The sequence below is a fragment of the Salvia splendens genome, chromosome 7 (genome assembly GCF_004379255.2).
Source record: "Salvia splendens isolate huo1 chromosome 7, SspV2, whole genome shotgun sequence".
In the NCBI taxonomy this organism is placed as follows: Eukaryota; Viridiplantae; Streptophyta; class Magnoliopsida; order Lamiales; family Lamiaceae; genus Salvia; species Salvia splendens.
The window spans coordinates 18,540,986-18,562,790 of NC_056038.1; the positions used below are offsets into that span (position 1 = coordinate 18,540,986).

General features: G+C 42.1%; 1 protein-coding gene and 1 long non-coding RNA gene across 2 annotated transcripts; both read right to left on the reverse strand.

Annotated features, from left to right (window-relative positions):
* Positions 1 to 8,125: 8,125 nt before the first annotated feature.
* Positions 8,126 to 9,400, reverse strand: LOC121811421. Its single transcript, XR_006052539.1, has 2 exons — positions 8,892 to 9,400; positions 8,126 to 8,391 (listed from the first exon to the last, which is right to left on the reverse strand). It is a non-coding gene; the product is annotated as an uncharacterized LOC121811421 (long non-coding RNA).
* Positions 9,401 to 13,037: 3,637 nt separating this feature from the next.
* Positions 13,038 to 15,216, reverse strand: LOC121811174 (exocyst complex component EXO70H1-like). Its single transcript, XM_042211974.1, has one exon. It carries the CDS (start codon positions 14,922 to 14,924, stop codon positions 13,092 to 13,094), a length of 1,833 nt encoding a protein of 610 aa, XP_042067908.1. The 5' UTR covers positions 14,925 to 15,216; the 3' UTR covers positions 13,038 to 13,091.
* Between the last annotated feature and the right edge of the window lie 6,589 nt (positions 15,217 to 21,805).

The following is a 21,805-nucleotide window of genomic DNA, read 5'->3' on the forward strand; positions in this document are numbered from 1 at the left end:
CCATCCCACCAGAATTGCTTCTTCAAATCCAGGTACATCTTCGTACTTCCAGGATGGGCAGTGTAGGGCGTCTCATGAGCTTCACTCATGATCTCGTTCTTAGTGCCTCATCATTGGGTACGCATAGTTTCCCTTCGAAAGTGAGAGCGTTACCCGCCTTTACGCGGCAACTGTCCGCTTTTCTGGTCCTCACTTTGAGATGAATCTTTTCTAATGCCTCATCGCGTCTCTGGGCGTCGATGATTCTGGCTCTTAAGTCTGGTTCTATGACTAAGGTGGAAATTATGATGTCCACCATTTCCGAGGCTCTTACTATCTCCAGTCGCTTCTTGGCGAATTCACGGAGGAGCTCTTCCTCTTGTGTGAGGAAAGTAGCCACTTAGGGTGCAGTCTTTCTGCTCAAGGCATCTGCTACCACGTTGGCTTTGCCTGGGTGGTAATTTATACAACAGTCGTAGTCCTTGACTAATTCTAGCCATCTGCGTTGTCTCATATTCAGATCCTTCTGCTCAAATAAGTATTTGAGGCTCTTATGATCTGTGAAGATCTCACATCGAACTCCATATAGATGATGCCTCCAGATCTTTAAAGCGTGCACCACTGCTGCCAATTCCAAGTCGTGCGTAGGGTAGTTCAACTCGTGCGGCCTTAGCTGGCGTGATGCATATGCAATCACCTTTCCCTTCTACATCAGCACGCACCCGAGTCCGACCTTCGATGCATCTGTATACACCACATAGTCGACTCCCGCTTCCGGCACGGCTAGAACTGGTGCCGTGGTCAAATTTTCCTTTAGCAGTTGGAAGCTTGCTTCTCATTCCGGGGTCCAATTGACTTTGAGTCCTTTCTTGAGCTGTTGAGTCATTGACCTCTCTATCTTAGAAAATCCTTCAATGAATCGTCGGTAGTATCCTGCCAGTCTTAGGAAACTCCAAATTTCCTTGGGCGTCGTTGGTGAGTGCCAACGTTGCACAGCTTCCACTTTAGCTGGGTCCACTAGGATCCCTTCTGCCGTCACTATGTGTCCGAGGAAGTTCACTTCGCTAAGCCAGAACTCGCATTTGCTAAACTTAGCATAGAGTTTCTCGGCTCTTAACCTCTGTAGAGTGGCCCTCAAACGTTCCTCGTGTTCCTTCTCGTTCTTCGAGTAGATGAGCACATCATCTATAAAGACTAGGACGAACTTGACAAGTATGGATGGAATGAAGGTGTTGGCAACGGAAGCGTGCGTTTCTTACGAATCACATAACACTGATCTATTTAGCAGATTATTTAGACAAATTCTATTCGCGTAATTATCACATGTATCATGCTCATAACTTGAATTTTAAACATGCTTTAGCACAAACAATTCCTAAAACATGCTTTCTACGGAGTTAGCCAATTTACCTTGATTCACTTAAGAATCGAAGATGGCTTCCGTCTTCTCCACGTGAAGATCTTGAGAACTCGACCTCGGATCTTCTGACTGGTGTCCCAGACTGTAGACTGATATTTGTGTGGGCAAATCTCACCAGTGTACTAGGACTTAAATAACGAAGACAGAAACCTGCTCACGGAAGGAGAGCAATTTTTTATCATTTCTCAATTATGAGGGGGACGAAAATTATGATGTGGAAAAAGTGTATTTTATGTCTCCTTTATTCTCCTATTTATATTAAGTCACGTATTGGGCCCAGTCAGGGATCTAAGGAAGAATTTGGACATGGTCTCACATAGTTAGATTTTTACTAATTAAATTGAACCCACAATTTAATACAAGCTTATATTGGAATATTACAAGCAGTCACTACAGAAGTAATATTGCACTGCCTTTCCAAATCCGAAATTACAAGTATTTCGGGTTTCCTTTTGTGTGTGTAATTCATTTCCCGTGCTTAAGATAGAAACATCCATTAAATAATCAATGTCTGCTATGGACTTAATTAATTAACATATTTTAATCTCCAAGAGTGGACTTAGCAAGAAACTCTTATTTATTATTCATAGAGTAATCAAACTCCAACTAGCTAGGTTCCGAATAATAAAACCTTGTTTCGAGCATGGATGTTATCAAACGAGACTCTCCTCGCGCACGATTCAACATAATAGCAATCCTAGAATCGCCAGATAATGATCACCACTACCCAATATACCTGGATGGTTGGGTGATGAAAAACCCGCACCTTTGGTAAGTCAAAGTAGTAGATACTCAATATCGTATGCTCAATGCTAACGTACATTGATTAAGAAATTAATTATCAACACCTCGTCTTTCAGTAGATAGCATAAAGACTCGTCTTGCTATTAGATCCATTCAGTGCTATACCACACCAACGTCATCTTATTTCAATAAGGCTTAGAAATAATCGGACTGACATTGCAACCTTTCACGATAAGTAGTCTAGGCCTATCTAGGTTGTGAAATTATTATTTTTCTTTGTTCAGGACTGACTGCGTACCTTAAATTGAGCGCAACCCACAACCGGTCTACTAAACAAAGACTTAAACTTTGTTATGTTTGCTAATACATTTAAATATGCAATAAGCATCCATTAAATGTAAATCATAACAACATCATGACAAAAATAATCTGTTGCATTCATTGGAAAATAATAATTAAAGTTTTACAGTATTCAATCACTCGAAAAAGGTGATTTCTAGTATACAAACCGTAACAATCTCCCACTTATACTCAAAACAGCTTTCGAGTATACAAGACAGTAGTGCACATGCCTAAATTTCTCACACTTATACTAAAAGCGGGTTGAGGTCTTGAATGAGTCGAACTCCCATCCCTTCAACGTGGCCCTCGAACGGTTTCACCGCCAATGCCTTTGTAAAAGGATCTGCCAGGTTGTTCTCTGACGCAATCTTAACCACTTGTATGTATCCTCTCTGCACTATATCCCTGATGATATGATACTTCCGTTCTATGTGTTTGTTCGCTTTGTGAGCTCTTGGGTCCTTCGAATTCGCCACAGCACCAGAATTGTCACAATAAACGGTGATGCTCTCGGGCAGATTCGTAACCACACCTAAATCCATAAGGAAGTTCTTGAACCATACTGCCTCTTTTGCAGCCTCCGAAGCGGCCACATACTCGGCTTCCATGGTCGAGTCCGCGATGCATTTATGCTACACACTCTTTCAAATTACGGCTCCACCTCCTAAGGTGAACACATATCCTGAAGTATATTTTCTCGAGTCCTGATCAGCTTGAAAGTCTGAGTCAGAGCTCGACTGCATTGTAAACAAGAGCATAGTCCTTAGTCCGTTTAAGGTACTTGAGTATGTTCTTTACGGCAGTCCAATATCCTTGGCCCGGATTAGACTGATATCTTGCCACCATGCCAACAACAAAGCAAATATCAGGTCTCGTACAAAGCATAGCATACATGAGACTTCCAACTTCCAAAGCATATGTAATCCTTCTCATTGCTTGTATCTTAGACGGCGTTTTGGGGCACATCTCTTGAGATAGATGGATGCCATGTTTAAAAGGTAAGAAACCTTTCTTGGCGTCCTACATGCTAAAATGACTAAGTACTGTGTTGATGTAAGGTTCTTGAGATAAGCACAACATCTTCTTGTCTCGATTCTGAAGAACCTTGATTCTGAGGATGTATCCCGCGTCTCCCATATCTTTCATCTCGAACTGATTTGACAACCATGTTCGTACTGATGACAACATCTTTTTATAAAACTAAGAACACTACATTCCCCTTTTCAACCTTCTTATACACGCAGCTTTCATTTGGGCACTTTTCGAATCCAAACTTTCAAACAGTCTGATCGAAACACTGGTTCCATGATCTAGATGTCTGCTTAAGACCATAAATAGTCATCTTAAGCTTCTAAACCATGTGTTCTTTGCCCTTTATGGCATATCCTTCGGGTTATTCCACGTAGATGGTCTCCTCAAGACCGCCGTTTAGAAACGCAGTCTTAACGTCCATCTGCCATACATCCCAATCCATATAAGCTGCAATAGACAATAGTATCCGGATCGATTTGAGCATGGCCACCGGGGAGAAGGTCTCATCGTAATCGACACCTTCCTTTTGGGTATACCCCTTGGCCACTAGTCTTGACTTGAAGACTTTAACTCGTCAATCGGGTCCACGTTTACGTTTATATATCCACTTACTCCCAATGGCAGTACAGCCTTCGGGTAGGGCGGACAAATCGTAGACGTCTTTGTCTATCATAGATTGTAGTTTTGAATCCATTGCTTTCACCCATTCGCAATGATCGACATCTGCCAGCGCCTCCGCAAAGTTCCAGGGATCTAATACATTGCTGTCCGGGGAGTGATCCATAGATTCCCCCAAACCAATGTATCTATCGGGCTCATGAGAGACCCTCCCACTGCGGCGCAGCACTACAATGTTTAGAGTAGAAGTTGAAATTTTGGGAATTGTTTGTACACTTGGTACTCGTTCTTGGTTAATGGAACTTGTGACAGAAGTTAGCTCTTCAAGAGCCACTTCACTGCTGGGTTTATGATTCATTATATAGTCTTCTTCTAAGAATGTGGCGTGAGTGCTCACAATAACTTTCTTATCTCGGAGACTAAAGAATTCATAACTTTTCGTCCCTCTGGGGTACCCTATAAACAAACATACCTCCGTCCTTGATCCTAGCTTAGTTGGATCATTTTCCAATACATGAGCCGGGCAACCCCAAATCTTGAGATGTGCTAGATTGGGCTTGCGCCCAGTCCATAACTCATAAGGTGTAGTAGGTACGGATTTCGACAGTAAATTGTCTAATACATGGCTTGCAGAAAGCAAGGCATGTCCCCAAAACGAAATAGGTAGTCGTGCATAACTCATCATCGATCGTACCATGTTTAACAAGGTCCTGTTCCTTCTTTCAGCCACGCCGTTCTGCTGGGGCGTGCCCGGCGCAATCAGTTGGGATTCAATTCCCGACTCTGATAAGTAGTCCAAAAACTCGGCACTGAGGTATTCGTCTCCACGATCAGATCGCAGGCATTTGATACTCTTACCATGATGCTTCTCCACTTGAGCCTTAAAGTTCTTGAACTTGTCAAAAGACTCTGACTTGTGGGTCATCAAATAGACATATCCAATTTTCGAGAAGTCATCAATGAACGTGATGAAGTATCGAAAACCACCTCTTGCTTCAGTAGACATTGGTCCACATACATCGGAATGAACGAGCTCAAGTACTTCCTTGGCCCTATTGCCCTTAGCCTGAAAAGGCCTCTTGGTCATCTTGCCTTCTAAGCATGACTCACACTTATGAAAAGGTTCCTCCTCTAGACCTTTAATAAGATCTTGTTTAACAAGAGAATGGATCCTCCTTTCATTGGCATGATCAAGTCTAAAGGTGCCATAAGTACGTTTCGTTCATTGAACTTGAAGGTTCCTTTCGTTTCTTTGAAATTTTCGATGTTGTATTGAGTTCTGATTTGCGATTATTAAATTGTGTTGATGTGATTGTGTACAGATCGTTTTCCATGATACAACGACAGACATAAGAACCATCTTTCTTAATAACGCTGTTGTCATTAAAAGAAATCAAATATCTCAAAAACTAACTTAGAAACTGAAATTAAATTTCTTCTAAAAGAAGGTATCAATAAAACACCTTTCGAATGATTGGATACTGTAAAACTCTTTGCTTCAGTAGACCAGTTGTGGTCGTCGTCCAATTTAAGGTAACACGGTCAGTTCTAAACAAAGAAAAATAAGAATTTCACAACCTAGATAGGCCACACTACCTATCGCGAAAGGTTGCAATGTCAGTCCGATTATTTCTAAGTCTTATTGAAATAAGATGACGTTGGTGTGGTATAGCACTGAATGGATCTAACAGCAAGACGAGTCTTTATGCTATCTACTGAAAGACGAGGTCTTGATAATTAATTTCTTAATCAATGTACGTTAGCATTGAGCATACGATATTGAGTATTTACTACTTTGACTTACCAAAGGTGCGAGTTTTTCGTCACCCAACGATCCAGGCATATTGGGTAGTGGTGATCATTATCAAGCGGTGCTAGGATTGATATTACGTCGAATCGTGCGCGAGGAGAGTCTCGTTTGATAACATCCACAAGAGGAGCTCGAAACAAGGTTTTATTATTCGGAACCTAGCTAGTTAGAGTTTAATTACTCTATGAATAATAAATAAAAGTTTCTTGCTAAGTCCACTCTTGGAAATTAAAATATGTTAATTAATTAAGTCCATAGCAGACAATAATTAATTAATGGATGTTTCTATCTTAAGCGCGAGAAATAAATTAAATGCAATTAAAGGAAACCCGGAATACTTGTAATTTTGGATATGGAAGGCAGTGCAATATTACTTTTATAGTGGCTGCTTGTAATATTCCAATATAAGCTTATATTAAATTGTGGGTTCAATTTAATTAGTAAAAAGCTAATTGGGTGTGGCCTGATCCAAATTCTTCCTTAGATCCCTGACTAGGCCCAATATGTGACTTATATAAATAGGAGAATAAAGGAGACAGAAAACACAATTTTTCCTATCCAAATTTTCGTCCCCCTCTAGAGAGAGAGAGTTAGAAATTTGTGCTTCCTCCGTGAGCAGTTTCTGTCTTCGTTATTCAAGTCCTAGTACGTTGGTGATATTTGCCCACACAAATATCAGCGTATAGTCCGGGACACCAGTCAGAAGGTCCGAGGTCGAGTACTGAAGATCTTCACGTGGAGAAGACGCAAGCTATCTTCTATTTTTGATCGAATCAACGAGGTAATTTGGCTAACTCCGTAGTATGCATGTTTTAGGGATTTTATATTCTAAAGCATGATTTTAATTCAAGTTATGAGCATGATACATGTGATAATTACGCAAATAGAATTTGTCTAATTAATCTGCTAAGTAGATCAAATTTATGATCTTACCATGATGCTTCTCCACTTGAGCCTTAAAGTTCTTGAACTTGTCAAAAGACTCTTACTTGTGGGTCATCAAATAGACATATCCAATTTTCGAGAAGTCATCAATGAACGTGATGATGTATCGAAAACCACCTCTTGCTTCAGTAGACATTGGTCCACATACATCGGAATGAACGAGCTCAAGTACTTCCTTGTCCCTATTGCCCTTAGCCTGAAAAGGCCTCTTGGTCATCTTGCCTTCTAAGCATGACTCACACTTATGAAAAGGTTCCTCCTCTAGACCTTTAATAAGATCTTGTTTAACAAGAGAATGGATCCTCCTTTCATTGGCATGACCAAGTCTAAGATGCCATAAGTACGTTTCGTTCATTGAACTTGATGGTTCCTTTCGTTTCTTTGAAATTTTCGATGTTGTATTGAGTTCTGATTTGCGATTATTAAACTGTGTTGATGTGATTGTGTACAGATCGTTTTCCATGATACCACGACAGACATAAGAACCATCTTTCTTAATAACGCAGTTGTCATTAAAAGAAATCGAATATCCATCAAAAACTAATTTAGAAACTGAAATTAAATTTCTTCTAAAAGAAGGTATCAATAAAATATTCTTCAAAATAAAAAATCTATCACTACTAAAGCGCAAATAAACGTCTCCCACTGCGTAGAGATAGAGGCCCTTGACGCCGAATCGTGTTATCCCTTTCGTAAGAATTTCCTTTTGTGTGTGTAAATAGTAAGGCCCAATAAATCGCGGCTTCAGTTCGCCCTTGAGCTACGAGGAGAGACCCCAATCAATTTTGGACCGAAAGATCCAGAATGCGAGAAATAAACCTGTTGCTTTTGTGAAGGTACTTTGGAAAAATCATAGGCATGAAGAAGCCACGTGGGAGAATGAGTATAAGATGATGGAATTGTACCCAGAACTCTTTACTTGAGAGTAACAAATTTCGGGACGAAATTTCTGTTAAGGTTGGTAGGATGTAACGCCCCACTTTTTGAACCCTAATTTTCGAACCATAAAGTACTTGCAATTAGTGCTTTAATGTCGCGAAGTCCGTGAATTAATTGTCGAAGGGAATTGTTGTTGGATACTGTACGTGACCTAATTTTGAGTTGGAATTTTGACTTGGTCAACTTTGTGAAATACGTGCTTCTTTGAATATTTGACGTGGGGTGAAATTAAATGTTTGTGAATAATTGATAATTTATTTTAGAGCTCGAAATTGTGAAGTAAATCACAATGCGGATTTTAAATCATTCCTGTCCGTGAGGAATATTTATTGGACTCAACCCGCGAGTTGGATCGGATAAATTGAGTAAATAATATAAAAATCCAGTCTGTGATAAATAAATTGTGTACTACATAATTTAATTAAAATACAAAGGACCGTGAATTAAACAAATCAAATTAAATCCTCTTCCTGTTGACTTGGTCACCAAGTCGATAATTCAATTTAATTAAAGATTCTCCGAAATTTTTCTCCTCCGTGATGAGGTATTCCTCCTCCGTAATCTGCAAATAAAATATTAAATAAATTCAATTTAATTCAAAAAAAAGAAAAAATCGAAAACCTCCCTCCACCCACGTCTACAACCGTTCCTTCTCTCCCTCCCTAAATCCCTCCCACAACCAAACCAAATCATCTTCCTCTATATTATTCACGGCACAATCAAATTTCTCCTATTCATTCTCTACAACAAGAAAAACAAGCTTTATTTTCTGCACTTCAATTCAAGGTAATTGTGCTGAAGTTCCCTCTAGATCTCATGATTCAAACCAACTCATTTAATCTTCTTCCGGCAGAAACCGAGAACCCAACACGAAGGAGGGAGCTACCGGTTGTTCTTTCGAAATCTGTTCAAGGTATACTCCCTCCCAATTCCAATTCCTATCATGTTCAGCATACTAGAGCATACCTTATAGTTTGGAATTCAAATATCTGCTAGAACATATCACTTTGTTGCATCAATCGAAACTCGAAATCAAAGTAAAAATAAATCAAAGAATTGAACCTTATTTCACTAAATCAAAAATTAAGAACTCATCTGGCCGGGCTGTTTCGGGGTAAATCGGGGCAACGGTTTGCGGCGGAGGTTTACCGACGGACACTGCCGTCGGCGGCGACAGCAGCGTCTCCTGGCGGTGACGGCGACGCACGGCTAGGCCGCTGCCGTCTGAATCAGAGACGACGATTGACAGCCGTCGGAAATGGTGGCGCGCGGCTGACAACGGTAGCGGCGCGAATTGGAGGTCTCGCCGGCGAAGGAAGGAATTTGAGTTGGGATTGATAAATGGTTGTGCGCTGATTCGGGGATTTGTTATTTCTAATTTGAGTTGGGGTTAATGAAGAAGCCGAAGTAGAGAGAGAAACGAAAGTGGAAGTCAGGGAGTATATATATTGATAACTAAGTCTAAATCCTTTCTTCTGTTTTCTTTTTTTTGTTCTTTGATTCTTCTTTTTAATTTTGTGTTAATGAGCTTGGACTAATGAAGTTTAAAATGGAGGGGCTCTTTTACTTCTTACCAAACGTTTGTCTTGGGCCATTGTATTTTTATTGATTTGGGGTCAAATTCTTTGACTTGGGCTTGAGACTTAATTAATTGTGGGACTCCGAGTAGCAAATCTAATTTCACGAACCTGTCTTGAGGAAGAAGGGGAGTATTGATAACTACGGCATGAGAATTTTCTGAAGACTTGGGCGGCTGCCGAATAATCGAAAACCGAGAAAAACGAGATAAACAACTTTAATTGGGGAAGCATGTATTATTTATTTATTTATTTATTTGAAATGTGTTTTGATTTATGTATTATCTAAATGTTAAAGGTGAATCATCGCAAGTGAAACGTGATACCAAGGGGAAGAAAGTACTTGAGAATTAAGCAGTCGAGGTGGGCTTTCTTTTAAATAAGGACAACGTCCTAAATATTTTTATCGATGGAAATGAAACTGTATTTATCATGCCGTAATTTGTGTTTTTACGTGCCTATCTGGTATGGCTATGTGCCATTGTTATATAAATCGAATTCGGGTCCTCGTAGGGCCGCAAACCCTACCTGGACTAGTGTACACCTATGGTAGATCGTGTGCTAGCTACGGGCTGGCCGGTCTAGTGGCTTGGTTTGTGGCCACATTCCAAGTCATGTATTGGCAGATATGGCGAACGTCTATGGAAAAATGACTGATCAGTCGAATTTTACAATGGGAAATGATTTTGAGTGCCTCGGGTATTTCTAAAGCTAAACCCCGATGGTTACTTGTGAATGGCATGATAAATTACTCTTTATTGAAAATGTTTTCGGCATGAGCCCATTGAGTATTCTTAAAATACTCAGCCCTGCATGTGTTTTCCCTATGTGCAGGTTGAGCGGCGACGAGGATGTGGTGGTGTTGAGCAAATGAAATTTTAAGATACTATTGTTGTTTTGAACCTTGAGTGTCGTTGTGTCTTCACACATGACGTCACTCTCTCTCTTGGTCGTTTTCGCTGTGATATTGATTACACTTATTATTTATTGGGCTTGCAAACTTAAATCTGTTGGATATTTAATACTTGAGATTTCGTTGGATAATAATATTAAACTCTTGGTTATTTAATTGGATGGTCCAACTTGTGTTGAAACCCTAATCTTTTTTTGTCTTTTATTAAATTCTCTTAATCACGATCGCCCGTATTTATTAACCCTAAAGGGCGGTCGTGACACCTCGTCCTTCAGTAAATAGCTAAGAATGATATATCTACATTGTTAGATTCATTCAGTGTTATATCACACCATTGTCATTAGTTGTCCTAGCGTAAGGAAACTTGTAGACTGACTCTGCTATTCTGCATGATCAGGTAGCAAAAAACTATCTAGATTGTGAAATACTGTTTTACTTCTATAAAGAACCGTCTGCGTCACATTATGTGATGACATGTTTCACGATTAGTCTACATGCAGAAGAATTATACTCCATCCATCTCATAATATAGATGTCACACAATTTCCTTTTTAGTTTGTCTTCCAAAAGATGTCACATTTTCTTTTTGAAAATCTATTTCTCTCACATTTATATAAATATGCTATTTTCTCTCTATTTGAAACACAAAACAATACTTTCTCGGTCCCACAAGAATATGCACTTTCTAATTTGGAAACTCTTTTATCTCGAATGAGGTGGGACCCATTCTCCGCTAACAATACTTTAATTACTTTTTCCCTCTACATGTCTCTTGCTTTAACAATTTTTGCATTAAAACCCGTGTCGAACCCAAAATTGCATATTATTTGGGGACTGAGGAGTATCTCCTAAAATCTCGTGTCATTACCCCCAAGTGTGGCATCTATCATAAGACAGATAGAGTACTTATTTGGATCTTATACATTTAAATCTTTAAGGAACAGTATAACCCACATTCTACTATGTATTTTCATTTACTTTTCTAGCCAAACAATTTTTTAAAATTCATATAAATCAAATAGAGTATGAGATTTCAAGGGAGTATATCTTTTTAAATATTTCATATAAACTAATAGTCATGTTTCAACAAAAAATCCCGCTTATCATGATTCTACACTTAATCTCCAAAATCATTTTCCATATACATTCCATATGTTCCATTAAAAATGAAATGTTTCCTAAAATGAAAACATTATTATCTCATTTTTTTATCTCTCTTACTTTATTCTCTCATCATTAACTCACAAAACAACAATGCATAAAATCTCGTGCCGAAAAACAAATACTTTGCTAATGGAAATGAGGGAATATATTGTATTACTCCATTTGTTCTCAAAGAGTATGAACTATTTTTTTCGTCCATCCCTAAAAAGTTACGAACTTTCTATTTTTGGAAAATCCAAACAACATATAATGTAGACCCACTCTCTACTAATACCATTACAATAATGTAGACCCACTCTCAACTAATACCATTACAATAATGTAGACCCACTCTCAACTAAAACTATTTCCACTACCATTTCTCTCTCTTTTACTTTTTCCCTAACTTATTAAAATTCGTACATAACTCATTGTTCATACTCTTTGGAGACGGAAGATATTAAGTATCTCCTACAAACTATTCTATTCCATATTACAGTTAAAGAAGAAAAAAATCACGATTGCAACATAAAATCTCGATTCTATTTTGAAATCTTCTAAACTTTTTCATGTACTATGTTATTTTGTCTTACTAAATATTTTCTCCGAATTAACTTTTTAAATTGTTAACTCTAGTAACTCATCAATGCAGTATATTAAAAATGTTAACACGGTGAAATTTTAGTCAAAATATAATGTGAACACAATATATGGAAATATCAACAAAATTATGTGTTAACATTTTAATATTATCGTATTGATATTTTCAATACACTGCGTTGATGAGTTAGCTGAGTTAACAACTTGAAAAGTTAGCAATTGATCAACCTCCACTAATATATATTTAATTTTTGTAGAATTAAAAAGAAAAATGTCTCATATAGAATAGCAACCGGTTCCGGATCAAACTTGGATAATATTTCATGGAAGGAAGGAATAGCTTAGTTAGAGCATCTGCATCGCTATCTCAATGCGGGCTCGGTCTCCTCTAGGCGAGACGAGACAACATCGAGACGGTGATGCGGATGCTCCGTCTCGTCCCGTCGCGTCCCACGTCCCTCCGAGGAGAGGAGGTTGGCGAGCTCCCGGGCGTTCGTGACGCCTACTCATCGGCCCGCGAGTGGGCGTTGTTTATATTCGTTGAATTTTTTTTTTAAATTGTAAAAAAAATCGAAAAAAAATTCCCCCAAAAATTACTAGCCGTTTTCTTTTTCCAATATTTTAATTTTTTTTCTATTTTTTTAAGCTCCCAATCACTTCTATAAATAATAGGATTTCAATTATATATTTTTCGTATTTTCGGATGTTGTAATTTTCGTGGTTTTTAATGATTTTATGAATTATTAGTATTAATTTAATATTTCAATGAAATATTAATTTAATTTGTTGGAAATAAAAATAAAAAATGAAATTCAATAAATAGTTAAGGGATGAGATGGTTAAAAGATAGAGGGATGCATGTACGGTATCTTAACTAAGATATGAGGTAAAAAGTGCAGTGGGTTCCATAAATAGTGAAGATTAGACGGTATTGAGACAGAGACGACATGGACGACCTTACATTAAATCCAAAAATTCCATACTTCAAAAAAGTAAAATATATATAGTCAAAATGAAAAATCCAACTGATCAGAGACACCTCGCTAACTTCAACTTGTAGTGCGACGACGACAATGGCGACGCCGGCGACGAATCCTCCGATATCTCAACAGCCGCATGGAACAAATCCGACAGATAATTCCCCAAATTGTCCGGCGAAAACCTAACCAAAACCTCCAGATTCCACTCTTCGTTCTCAATTGCCACGTAGCAGCTCTCATAAAACCGCCGGTACGCCGGAACAACCTTCCGCGCGATCGACATTTTTATCTCGTCGCGCAGCTTCGGATCCGGCACGCTCCACGCGCTCTGCTTTTTGCACGCCGCCTGGAAAGCCGTTTTGAATCTCCTGAAATGCTCCTTGCACGCGGCGGCGGGGGACGATTCCGCCTCCGCAACCGCCGGCAGCGCCGCCATCACCTTCGCCCACGCGACCGACTCGTAGCTCCCGGCGTAGAGCTTCACCTTCTTCTCCTGATTCGACAGCCATTCCTCGCCGAGGAGTAATCTCAGGGAGGTTGCTGCGGCTCTGTCGACAACGAATTGGAGGTTGTTGGCGAGGAAGAGGTAGGAAAGCCCTATGTCTTTGTAGATCTCTGCTTTTTTGTCTAGTTTGCAGAGGAGGACGAGAATGATCCACGCGATTCGACTCGCTACTCCGGAATTGGGGGTAGGGCTCGCGCTGTCGAAGTAGGATTCAGGAAAAGGCGATTGAGCGGCGGAGTCGTCGCCGGAGATAATATCGGAGAGCGTTCCGGCGCGATCCGCTAGCAGAGCGACGTAATCCATCACTTTGTAGGTCAGCGGATGAATTCCGCCGCCGGCAGGGGGCGTTTTCGACGCGTTTTTCTGAATCGACGAGACGAACTCGGCGAGGATCGCTTGAGTCGACTCGGTAAGCTTCTGGATTGAGGCGAGCGCCTGCGATTTCATCGGCGAAAGCGTTTCGTACGAAAAAATAGACTCGATTTCCGGCCAGAGATCGGAGATGGTCTCGAACAGGTTAATGAGGAGGACAATCTTCTCCGGCGATGCCTTGGTTTTAGCGACGACCTCTGGAAATCGGAGCAGATTCATCCCTGCTTCCATGGTTGTATGCGCGATACATGTTTGATTCATTGTGTCTGAGACCGCAAAAACACGATCACACAGCACTTTCTCGCCTCGGAAGATGGATTTCACCGCGATTTTCGCGGCAAAAATCCATTTGTCGACGTAACGCTGCAGGGATTTATGATCTAATCTCATAATCTGAGACGGATTGTAGGTTCTGATGCCAAGGCGATACACCTCTTCATCAACAATGGATTTCCTCGTGACTCTGTAAATGTTTCCGCACTCCTTGCTATATCCACAAGCAATCATTGTCTCTGCAATCATTTTCAAATCCGTCATGGCTCGGTCGAGCAGCAGGGAATCTGCATCCTTGTTGTCGTCCTCCTCGGAGTTGCTGAAGGAGAGCGACCTCGGGGAGAGACGGGAGGAGCCGCTGGAGACGGATTGAGGGGTCAAGCAGTCCCTGTTTGCGGAGAGGATGTAAAAGAACTCCTTCTCGAGGCGAAGCATGGCCAGTTTGATGAGATTGTTGGCTTCCGCGAGGAGGTGGGAGTAGGGGCGGTGGGCGATGAGGAAATGCATCGCGGTGCGCAGCTCCTCGACGCAGGCGATGAATTCCTGCGCTTGGGGTTGGTTTTGGTGGAAGATGGAGGTGAATTTTTGGGTGGGGTCCCATTTGGCGATTAGGTTTGTGGCGTTTTGGATGGTTGCTTGGGTGGGAGTGAGAGAGAGGTTGTTTGTGAAGTCTGGGATTTCAGAGAGGGAGAGGAGAGCGGCCATAGTCATGCGGCCAGTTGTGATTGCCATTTTGGAGTTGGGATTGTGATGAAGAGTTGATTATATGATATGATTGTTCTGGGATAGGAAGAGTTGGAGTGAGTTAGTGGTTAATATAGAAGAAAGGGAGGGGGTTGTAGAAGTTCGGTGGAGTTGACATTTGACTGACTCAGTTGGATGCTGGAATTTGGAAGTCAGTAGTCTCCATTTTTTATGTAGTTCAAAAGTTTTTCTGATTTTGCGGGCTCATGTGGTCGCGACGTTATGTTAGTCTTGTTAAAATTATTTTGTAACTAGAGGTTATTATTAATTTTATAATATTTTTTTCGTTTGTGCTATTTTCAAAAGTCCAATTTGTGACAACGTATGTATATTGGCGCCCCTGTCAAGATTATACTCCCTCGACACCAAATAAATATGCTAGGGTAGATTGTTATGACAATATTTTGGGTATGTTGCGACATTCCAAAGTGGTATACGAGTCTAATATCTAGTTACCATAAAGTAGATTGTTATCATAAATAAAAATAACTCAAGTATGTTGCGACATTCCAAAGTGATATACGAGTCTAAGAGCATCCACAACCGTGCTCTTGCCAGCGGCACGGTTGTGGGCTCGGGCGGTACTATTCATGCCTGCTCTCTGGCAAGAGCACAACACCCACAACTGTGCTCTTCCGCAAGGACGAGCACAATTAATATAAAATTCAATTACACAAAAACATTTTCATAATACTAAAATTCATTAAAAAAACCACAATAAAAATAACAAATTACAAATAAAATAAAAAGACATAATTAAAATCCTAAAAATTAAAAATTACATAATTAAAATACTAAAAATTAAAAATTACATAATTAAACTCCTAAAAATTAAAAATTACATAATTATTGGCTAATATAACCCGAGGAAGACTACGCATCCGGCGGCATCAACCCCAATTGTTTTTGGAGACCCAATATCATGGACTCGTGCGTTTGAAGTTGCGTGGGGGTCATAGTTGACCTATCGGCCATATTGAGTTGGGCCAAAAGGGCCCACAACGAGTTGTTCGGGGGTGGAGGTGGAACATAGGGTGCGGGTTCGGGAGCAGGGGCAGATGGAGTCGCGGCGCGACGTCGTTCGGCCGCCGCCTTCTTCCTACCTTGCGGTCGGCGTCGGGAACCGCTTGGTTGGGCATCGGGGCTACCCAAGTTAGCTTCGGCGAGTTGGCTAGCCACTTCTTCGCCGGCGTCGGATAGGGATGCCGACCATGAGCGTTTGGAGGAGCCGCTAGAGGAGGATGTTATGCCTCCCTTATACTTCGGGTGCGTCCGCGTCTCCTGCCAAACGTTAAGATAATTGAACGACTTACCGTTCATGGATTGGTAGGTGCTCAGCGAGGCGGTGATGATGTCGACCTCGCTTCGGCCGCTCCCGGCATTCCGGGACTCCTGGATGAAATAGCCGTTGAACTTGCCAATTTCTTCGTTGGCTCGGCCGATGCAGTTGCGCACCATACTCTCGTTGCGCTCGATCGTTCCCGGCGGCCGGTGTGCATTGTACCGGCTAGAGACGCGCCACCAAAAGTGATCGCCGGATTGGTTCGTTCCAACCACCGCATCTTCGGAGATTTCCAAGTACGCCTTGAACAATCTTTCCATCTCCGCCGGTGAGTACGGTGTGCGGACACCGGCGCGAGATGGAGGATTCGGCATTTGGGAAGGGGCGCGAGGCCTAGGCTCCGGTGTCCACCCGTAGCGCCCATCGGAGGCACCTTGATCGTCGATTGGGTATGGCCGGTAGCCACTCGGAACGCCCGAATCTTGGGTGAGAGGAGGGGCCGAATATTCCGTTTCCGGACTATGAAACGGTTGCGAACCGAACCATTCGGGGTTCCAACCGTGAGAGCCGCTTGGGTTGTCGTCGTTACCGGACATAGTGGTGTTGTAGGGTGTGAGAGGAAGATGAAATGGATATGAGAGATTGATGATGAGAATTGTGTAGTGAAAGTGTGAATTTTTTGGAGTGAAATTGGGGGTATTTATAGATGAAAGTGTGTATTTTTGGGGTAAAAAAAATAAAAAAAAAATTAAAAAGTGGGGAAAAACGGTTATAAACGGATATAATTTTTTGGGGAAGTGAAATTTTTTTTTTTTATTTTTTATCGATTTTTTTAATAAAAATCCGATTTTTTAAAAAAAAAATAAAAAAATGTTTGAAACCAACGGCTATGCCGTTGGCGAATCGGAGACCGCCACGTGTGCGTCCGCTGGCACGGACGTGCTCGATACATCGAGCAGCGCCGTGCCAGCGGCGCGGTTGCAGCGGTGGCGGTCCTTCGCCTTGCCGCTGGCACGGACGGCGGTGGCGCCAACCGCCACCGCTGCGGATGCTCTAATATCTTGGGATGGAGGGTATTCTATATTTCTTTTTTTTGTTTGTTCCATAGAAATAGTCTATATCTAGTTATGACAATATTTTTCTTCTTTCTTACTTTATCATTTATGAACCCATCACCAGGGACGGATCTATATGGCTTTGACAAGGGGCAAATGCCCCACCTAGAAAAAATTCATGTATGCTATTTTTAATAATTAATTTTATTTTTTTAAATAACCTTTATTTTGCCCCTTCTTAATGTACTAAAATATCTTTATGTATATTTTTGCCCCACCCATGTAGAATTTCTGGCTCCGTCCCTGCCCATCATCCCCTCTACACAATTTCAACTACCATTTCTCATTTTATCTTACTTTACTAATTATACATTAAAATCCGTGTCAACTTTAAATGACGTATTTCCAAGGGAGGGTATATTATATCTGATGATTAGCATATCATCTTCATTTGTGTAATTATTTTAAATCTAGACAAGTCTTAATGTTTCATATGTATAACTATTTTAAATCTAGACAAGTCTTAATGTTTTATATTTGAGATTATATTTCACTATTTGTCTAATATATTGAACATATCATTAAATATTGAACTTAGGTGATCAATTCAATCTATCACTGAAGTCAACCCTAATTATGTCGGGAAATGACCAAGCTTATTTATTTTTCTATCACAGAGCCTATCGCGAAATCTATTTGACTTAGGAATTTTAATAGGATTATTTTATGATCAGGTTTCAGTTTTTGAATTCGCAAATCCTCTAATGTCAACCAATCCAAATACACTCACCTAAACACATTCTTCCCGGAAGTTTCTTCCACATTTCACAAAATTTTATACTCCAGTGTTTATTAATAAAAGATAAATACAAATGTGAACAAGTGCTATAAAGTTGTTGAATGACATCTCGTTTGCTTAACTGATTAAAACGTCATATCTGCGATGAAATTTCTAAACATACATGCATGTGTTCAAATGCAGTCTACCCACAGTGTATCTCTATGTGATTCTACACGAGAACTAGTGTGGAAGTCTTGATCAATTTTGTAGAAATATGTGACTGGAAAAGAAATATGTGACTGGAATATTTTCTTTTCCATATATCCGTGGTAGGATGATGCCATAACTCTTATAACTTGGTGATGGAGTGCGTACTAAACAAGCCCAACAGCAATGACGGCCCATCAGCCCAAAGCCCAAGGAAGAGTATGAGTTCGGCATTACCAAAGAGTTCGGCCTCAGCCTACAGCTCGGTAAAAGCCAACCTATCAAGCTCTGCTCTCAGGTCGGCATCAAGCTCTACTCTCAGATCGGCAACCAAAGCAGGAGTATGAGTTCGGCATTACCAAAGAGTTCGGCCTCAGCCTACAGCTCGGTAAAAGCCATCCAATCAAGCTCTGCTCTCAGGTCGGCATCAAGCTCTACTCTCAGATCGGCAACCAAAGCAGTTCGGTCTCAGTATTCGACCGAACAAGGAGTTAGTGGACCCATACAGGATGTCCAACACACCCACTACCACGTGGTGTCAACTCAGGCCACGATCGTAGGCCATGACCTACGCTACATCCACGATCTTAGGCCATGACCTACACGACATCCACGACTTAGGGTGGTGATGCAAGCCACGATCTTAGTTCAAGATATAAATAGAACTTAGATCAGATAGAAGAAGGTTAAGCTCTCTAGAGATAAAACACCATATAGCAAATAGCAAGTTTGTATTTGTAAGCTGTAGAAAACAGATCAAGCAATACAACTCTGCCCCCTTTTCTTCCCGTGGACGTAGATTTACCTCAGTAAATCGAACCACGTAATTTCTTTGTGTCATAATCTTCATTCTCTACCAGCATTTACTAACGTCAGAAATTCGCGGATCCATCACTGGCGCCGTCTGTGGGAAACAGAGAACAAAATTTGTGATAAAGCGAATTTTTGATCCATTTTTTCCACCCAAAAAATGCATACCAGATCGCAGAGTACCCGTATTCCTGCCCGTGAGAACCAGGAGGAAGCCAATCCATCCCATAGGTCTGGAAAACAGCCTAGGGATAAATCCACCACCAGTTCTCATGGCGAAGGAACAGGCCGCTCCAAAAATCGTCCCACTGAGTCTTCCCAGCAGCCTGATTTGAATGAGGCTGTCAAGCTGTTCTTGGCTGAGAAGCAGGATGAGTTCTTAGCCTTCCTGCAAAAGAGCCAAGAGCCGAAGACGAAAACGGAGGATTCTCCTTCCTCATCCAGACATGAAAGTCACTACCGCAGTAGTGCCGTGTCTTCCAGGAAGAAGAATCCTCAACCCCGACATATTCCTGTTCTTCCTCGGTACCGGAATCACAGGAGAACTCAATCTCCTCCATACCGACGAGATATCGGATTCGCCGTGTACGGAGCACTGAAGACTCCGTTCTCGGACGACATCACCCGAACTCCCCTACCACAGAACTACCGAACTCCGTCGATGACTTACGACGGGCTCGTGGACCCTCACGATTTCTTGGGGCGCTATCAGTATAACATGGCGAACCAGGGTCTCAACGAGGTCCACATGTGCAAGCTGTTTCCCGAGCTGCTCATCGGGAACGCGAGAAGGTGGTTCGATAGCCTCCCCCAGGGCAGCATCAGATCTTACCGAGATCTAATGGATGCCTTCCACAGGAGGTTCTTTCAGAAAGCGGAAGCCCGAATCACTTCGGCTCAGCTGCTTTCCATTCGTCAAGGTCGCGACGAAAAAATCAGCGACTTTATGACAAGATTCCACAAGGAATGCCTGCAAGTAGACGATCTCAACGATCTGCTTGTCATCTCGGCATTCCAAAATGGAATCCTGCCCGGAGCTCTCTACAGGAAGCTCGTTGAGTGCGGTCCGCAGACAGCTCAGGAAATGTGGGACATTGCGGACCAGTACTCCCGGGCCGATGAGGCAGACCGTCGCAAACGGTCGTTAGACAGCTCATCGTCCCGAGGAGACAGGAGGAAGCCCGATCATAGCGATCAGGGACATCCTCGCCGAACTCCTTTTGGCGATTAGGGACATCCTCGCCGAACTCCTTTTGAAAGGATTCAAAGGACTCCGGTGCAAGACAGATTGGGACCCCGTCTCAATCCCGAGAAGCCGCCCGCTCAGTTCGTACCGCTGAACAAGCCGAGAGCGGAAATTTTCGAACTACACTCTGACCTGTTCGAAAAGCCAAAGCGGATGACGAAATCTGCCGCGCGCCGACCCCAGGATAACTACTGCTCCTACCATCAAGACCACGGTCACGATACCGAGGAGTGCAGAAACTTGGCTGCAGGTATCGATGTTCTTGTGAGGGCAGGGACATTGAAAAAATACCAAAACAAGCAGTCAAAGAAGAATAAGAAGCAGAGAGGTGCGAACTGCGCTCCTCAGGATCCGAAAAGGCAGCCGGATCCCGAAGACGATGACGAGCCGCAATATGATGGAGTAATCCTGACTATTGACGCTCTCCCTGCCGGGAAGACCAAGTCGTCCCTGAAGTCAGAGCGCAGAGGCTCCAATCGAGAAGAGCCAACGCATAAAAGGCTGAAGCAGGACGAAGTGATTACGTTCTCGGATGCTGATCCCGTCCCGGCCATCTCTCCTCACCAAGACGCCATTGTCATCCAAGCCGGAGTGGCAAACAAACTGATCCACAGGGTGTTTGTGGATACAGGAGCGTCAGTCAGCATTCTTTTTAAAGAGTGCTTCGACAAACTAGAAGTGGACCCAGCTCGGCTCAGCCCGGCTCCGCTTCCCCTGAAGAGCTTCGCCCAGGAGGACACCCGCCCTGAAGGTATTATCAGCCTTCCGATCACGGTGGGGAAAGCGCCTACTAGCTCCAGTACGATGATTGAGTTTTTCGTGGTGAAAGCTCGGTCCCCGTACAACGTCATCCTGGGAAGAGACTGGCTCAACACAGTTCGGGCCATTTGCTCCACTTATCACCTCACCATCAAGATCCCTACTAAAGGAGGGATAGCGGTCATCCGAGGTGACCAAAAGAGAGCAAAGGAATGTCTGCAAATTGCGCTTAGAAGTGCCGAGCAGTCAGATCGGCACCACCAAGCATAGCAATCACAGCAGCCGGAGTCAGAGGCAATGACCGAAGTCATACCGGAGCCGAATTCGATGACAGTTCAGCTGTACGAAGACGATCCATCCAGAACGGTTAAGATCGGCTTCGCGGGAACGCCTCTACTTCGGGAAAAAACCATCCAGCTCCTCAAGGAGTACAAAGACGTCTTTGCATGGTCTCCGTTGGACATGACCGGAGTGCCCCCCGAGGTAATCACTCATCGTTTAAATATTGATCCTTCGGTCCGGCCGATAAAACAGAAGCAAAGACTCTTTGCGGCAGAACGAAGTCAAGTCATCCATGACGAAGTCCGTCAATTATTGAAGGCGGATGTGTTATTCGAAGTGAAGTATCCTTCGTGGGTGGCCAATCCTGTCATGATCAAGAAAAAGGAAGGAGGATGGCGGATGTGCATAGATTTCACCGATCTAAATAAGCACTGTCCCAAAGATTGC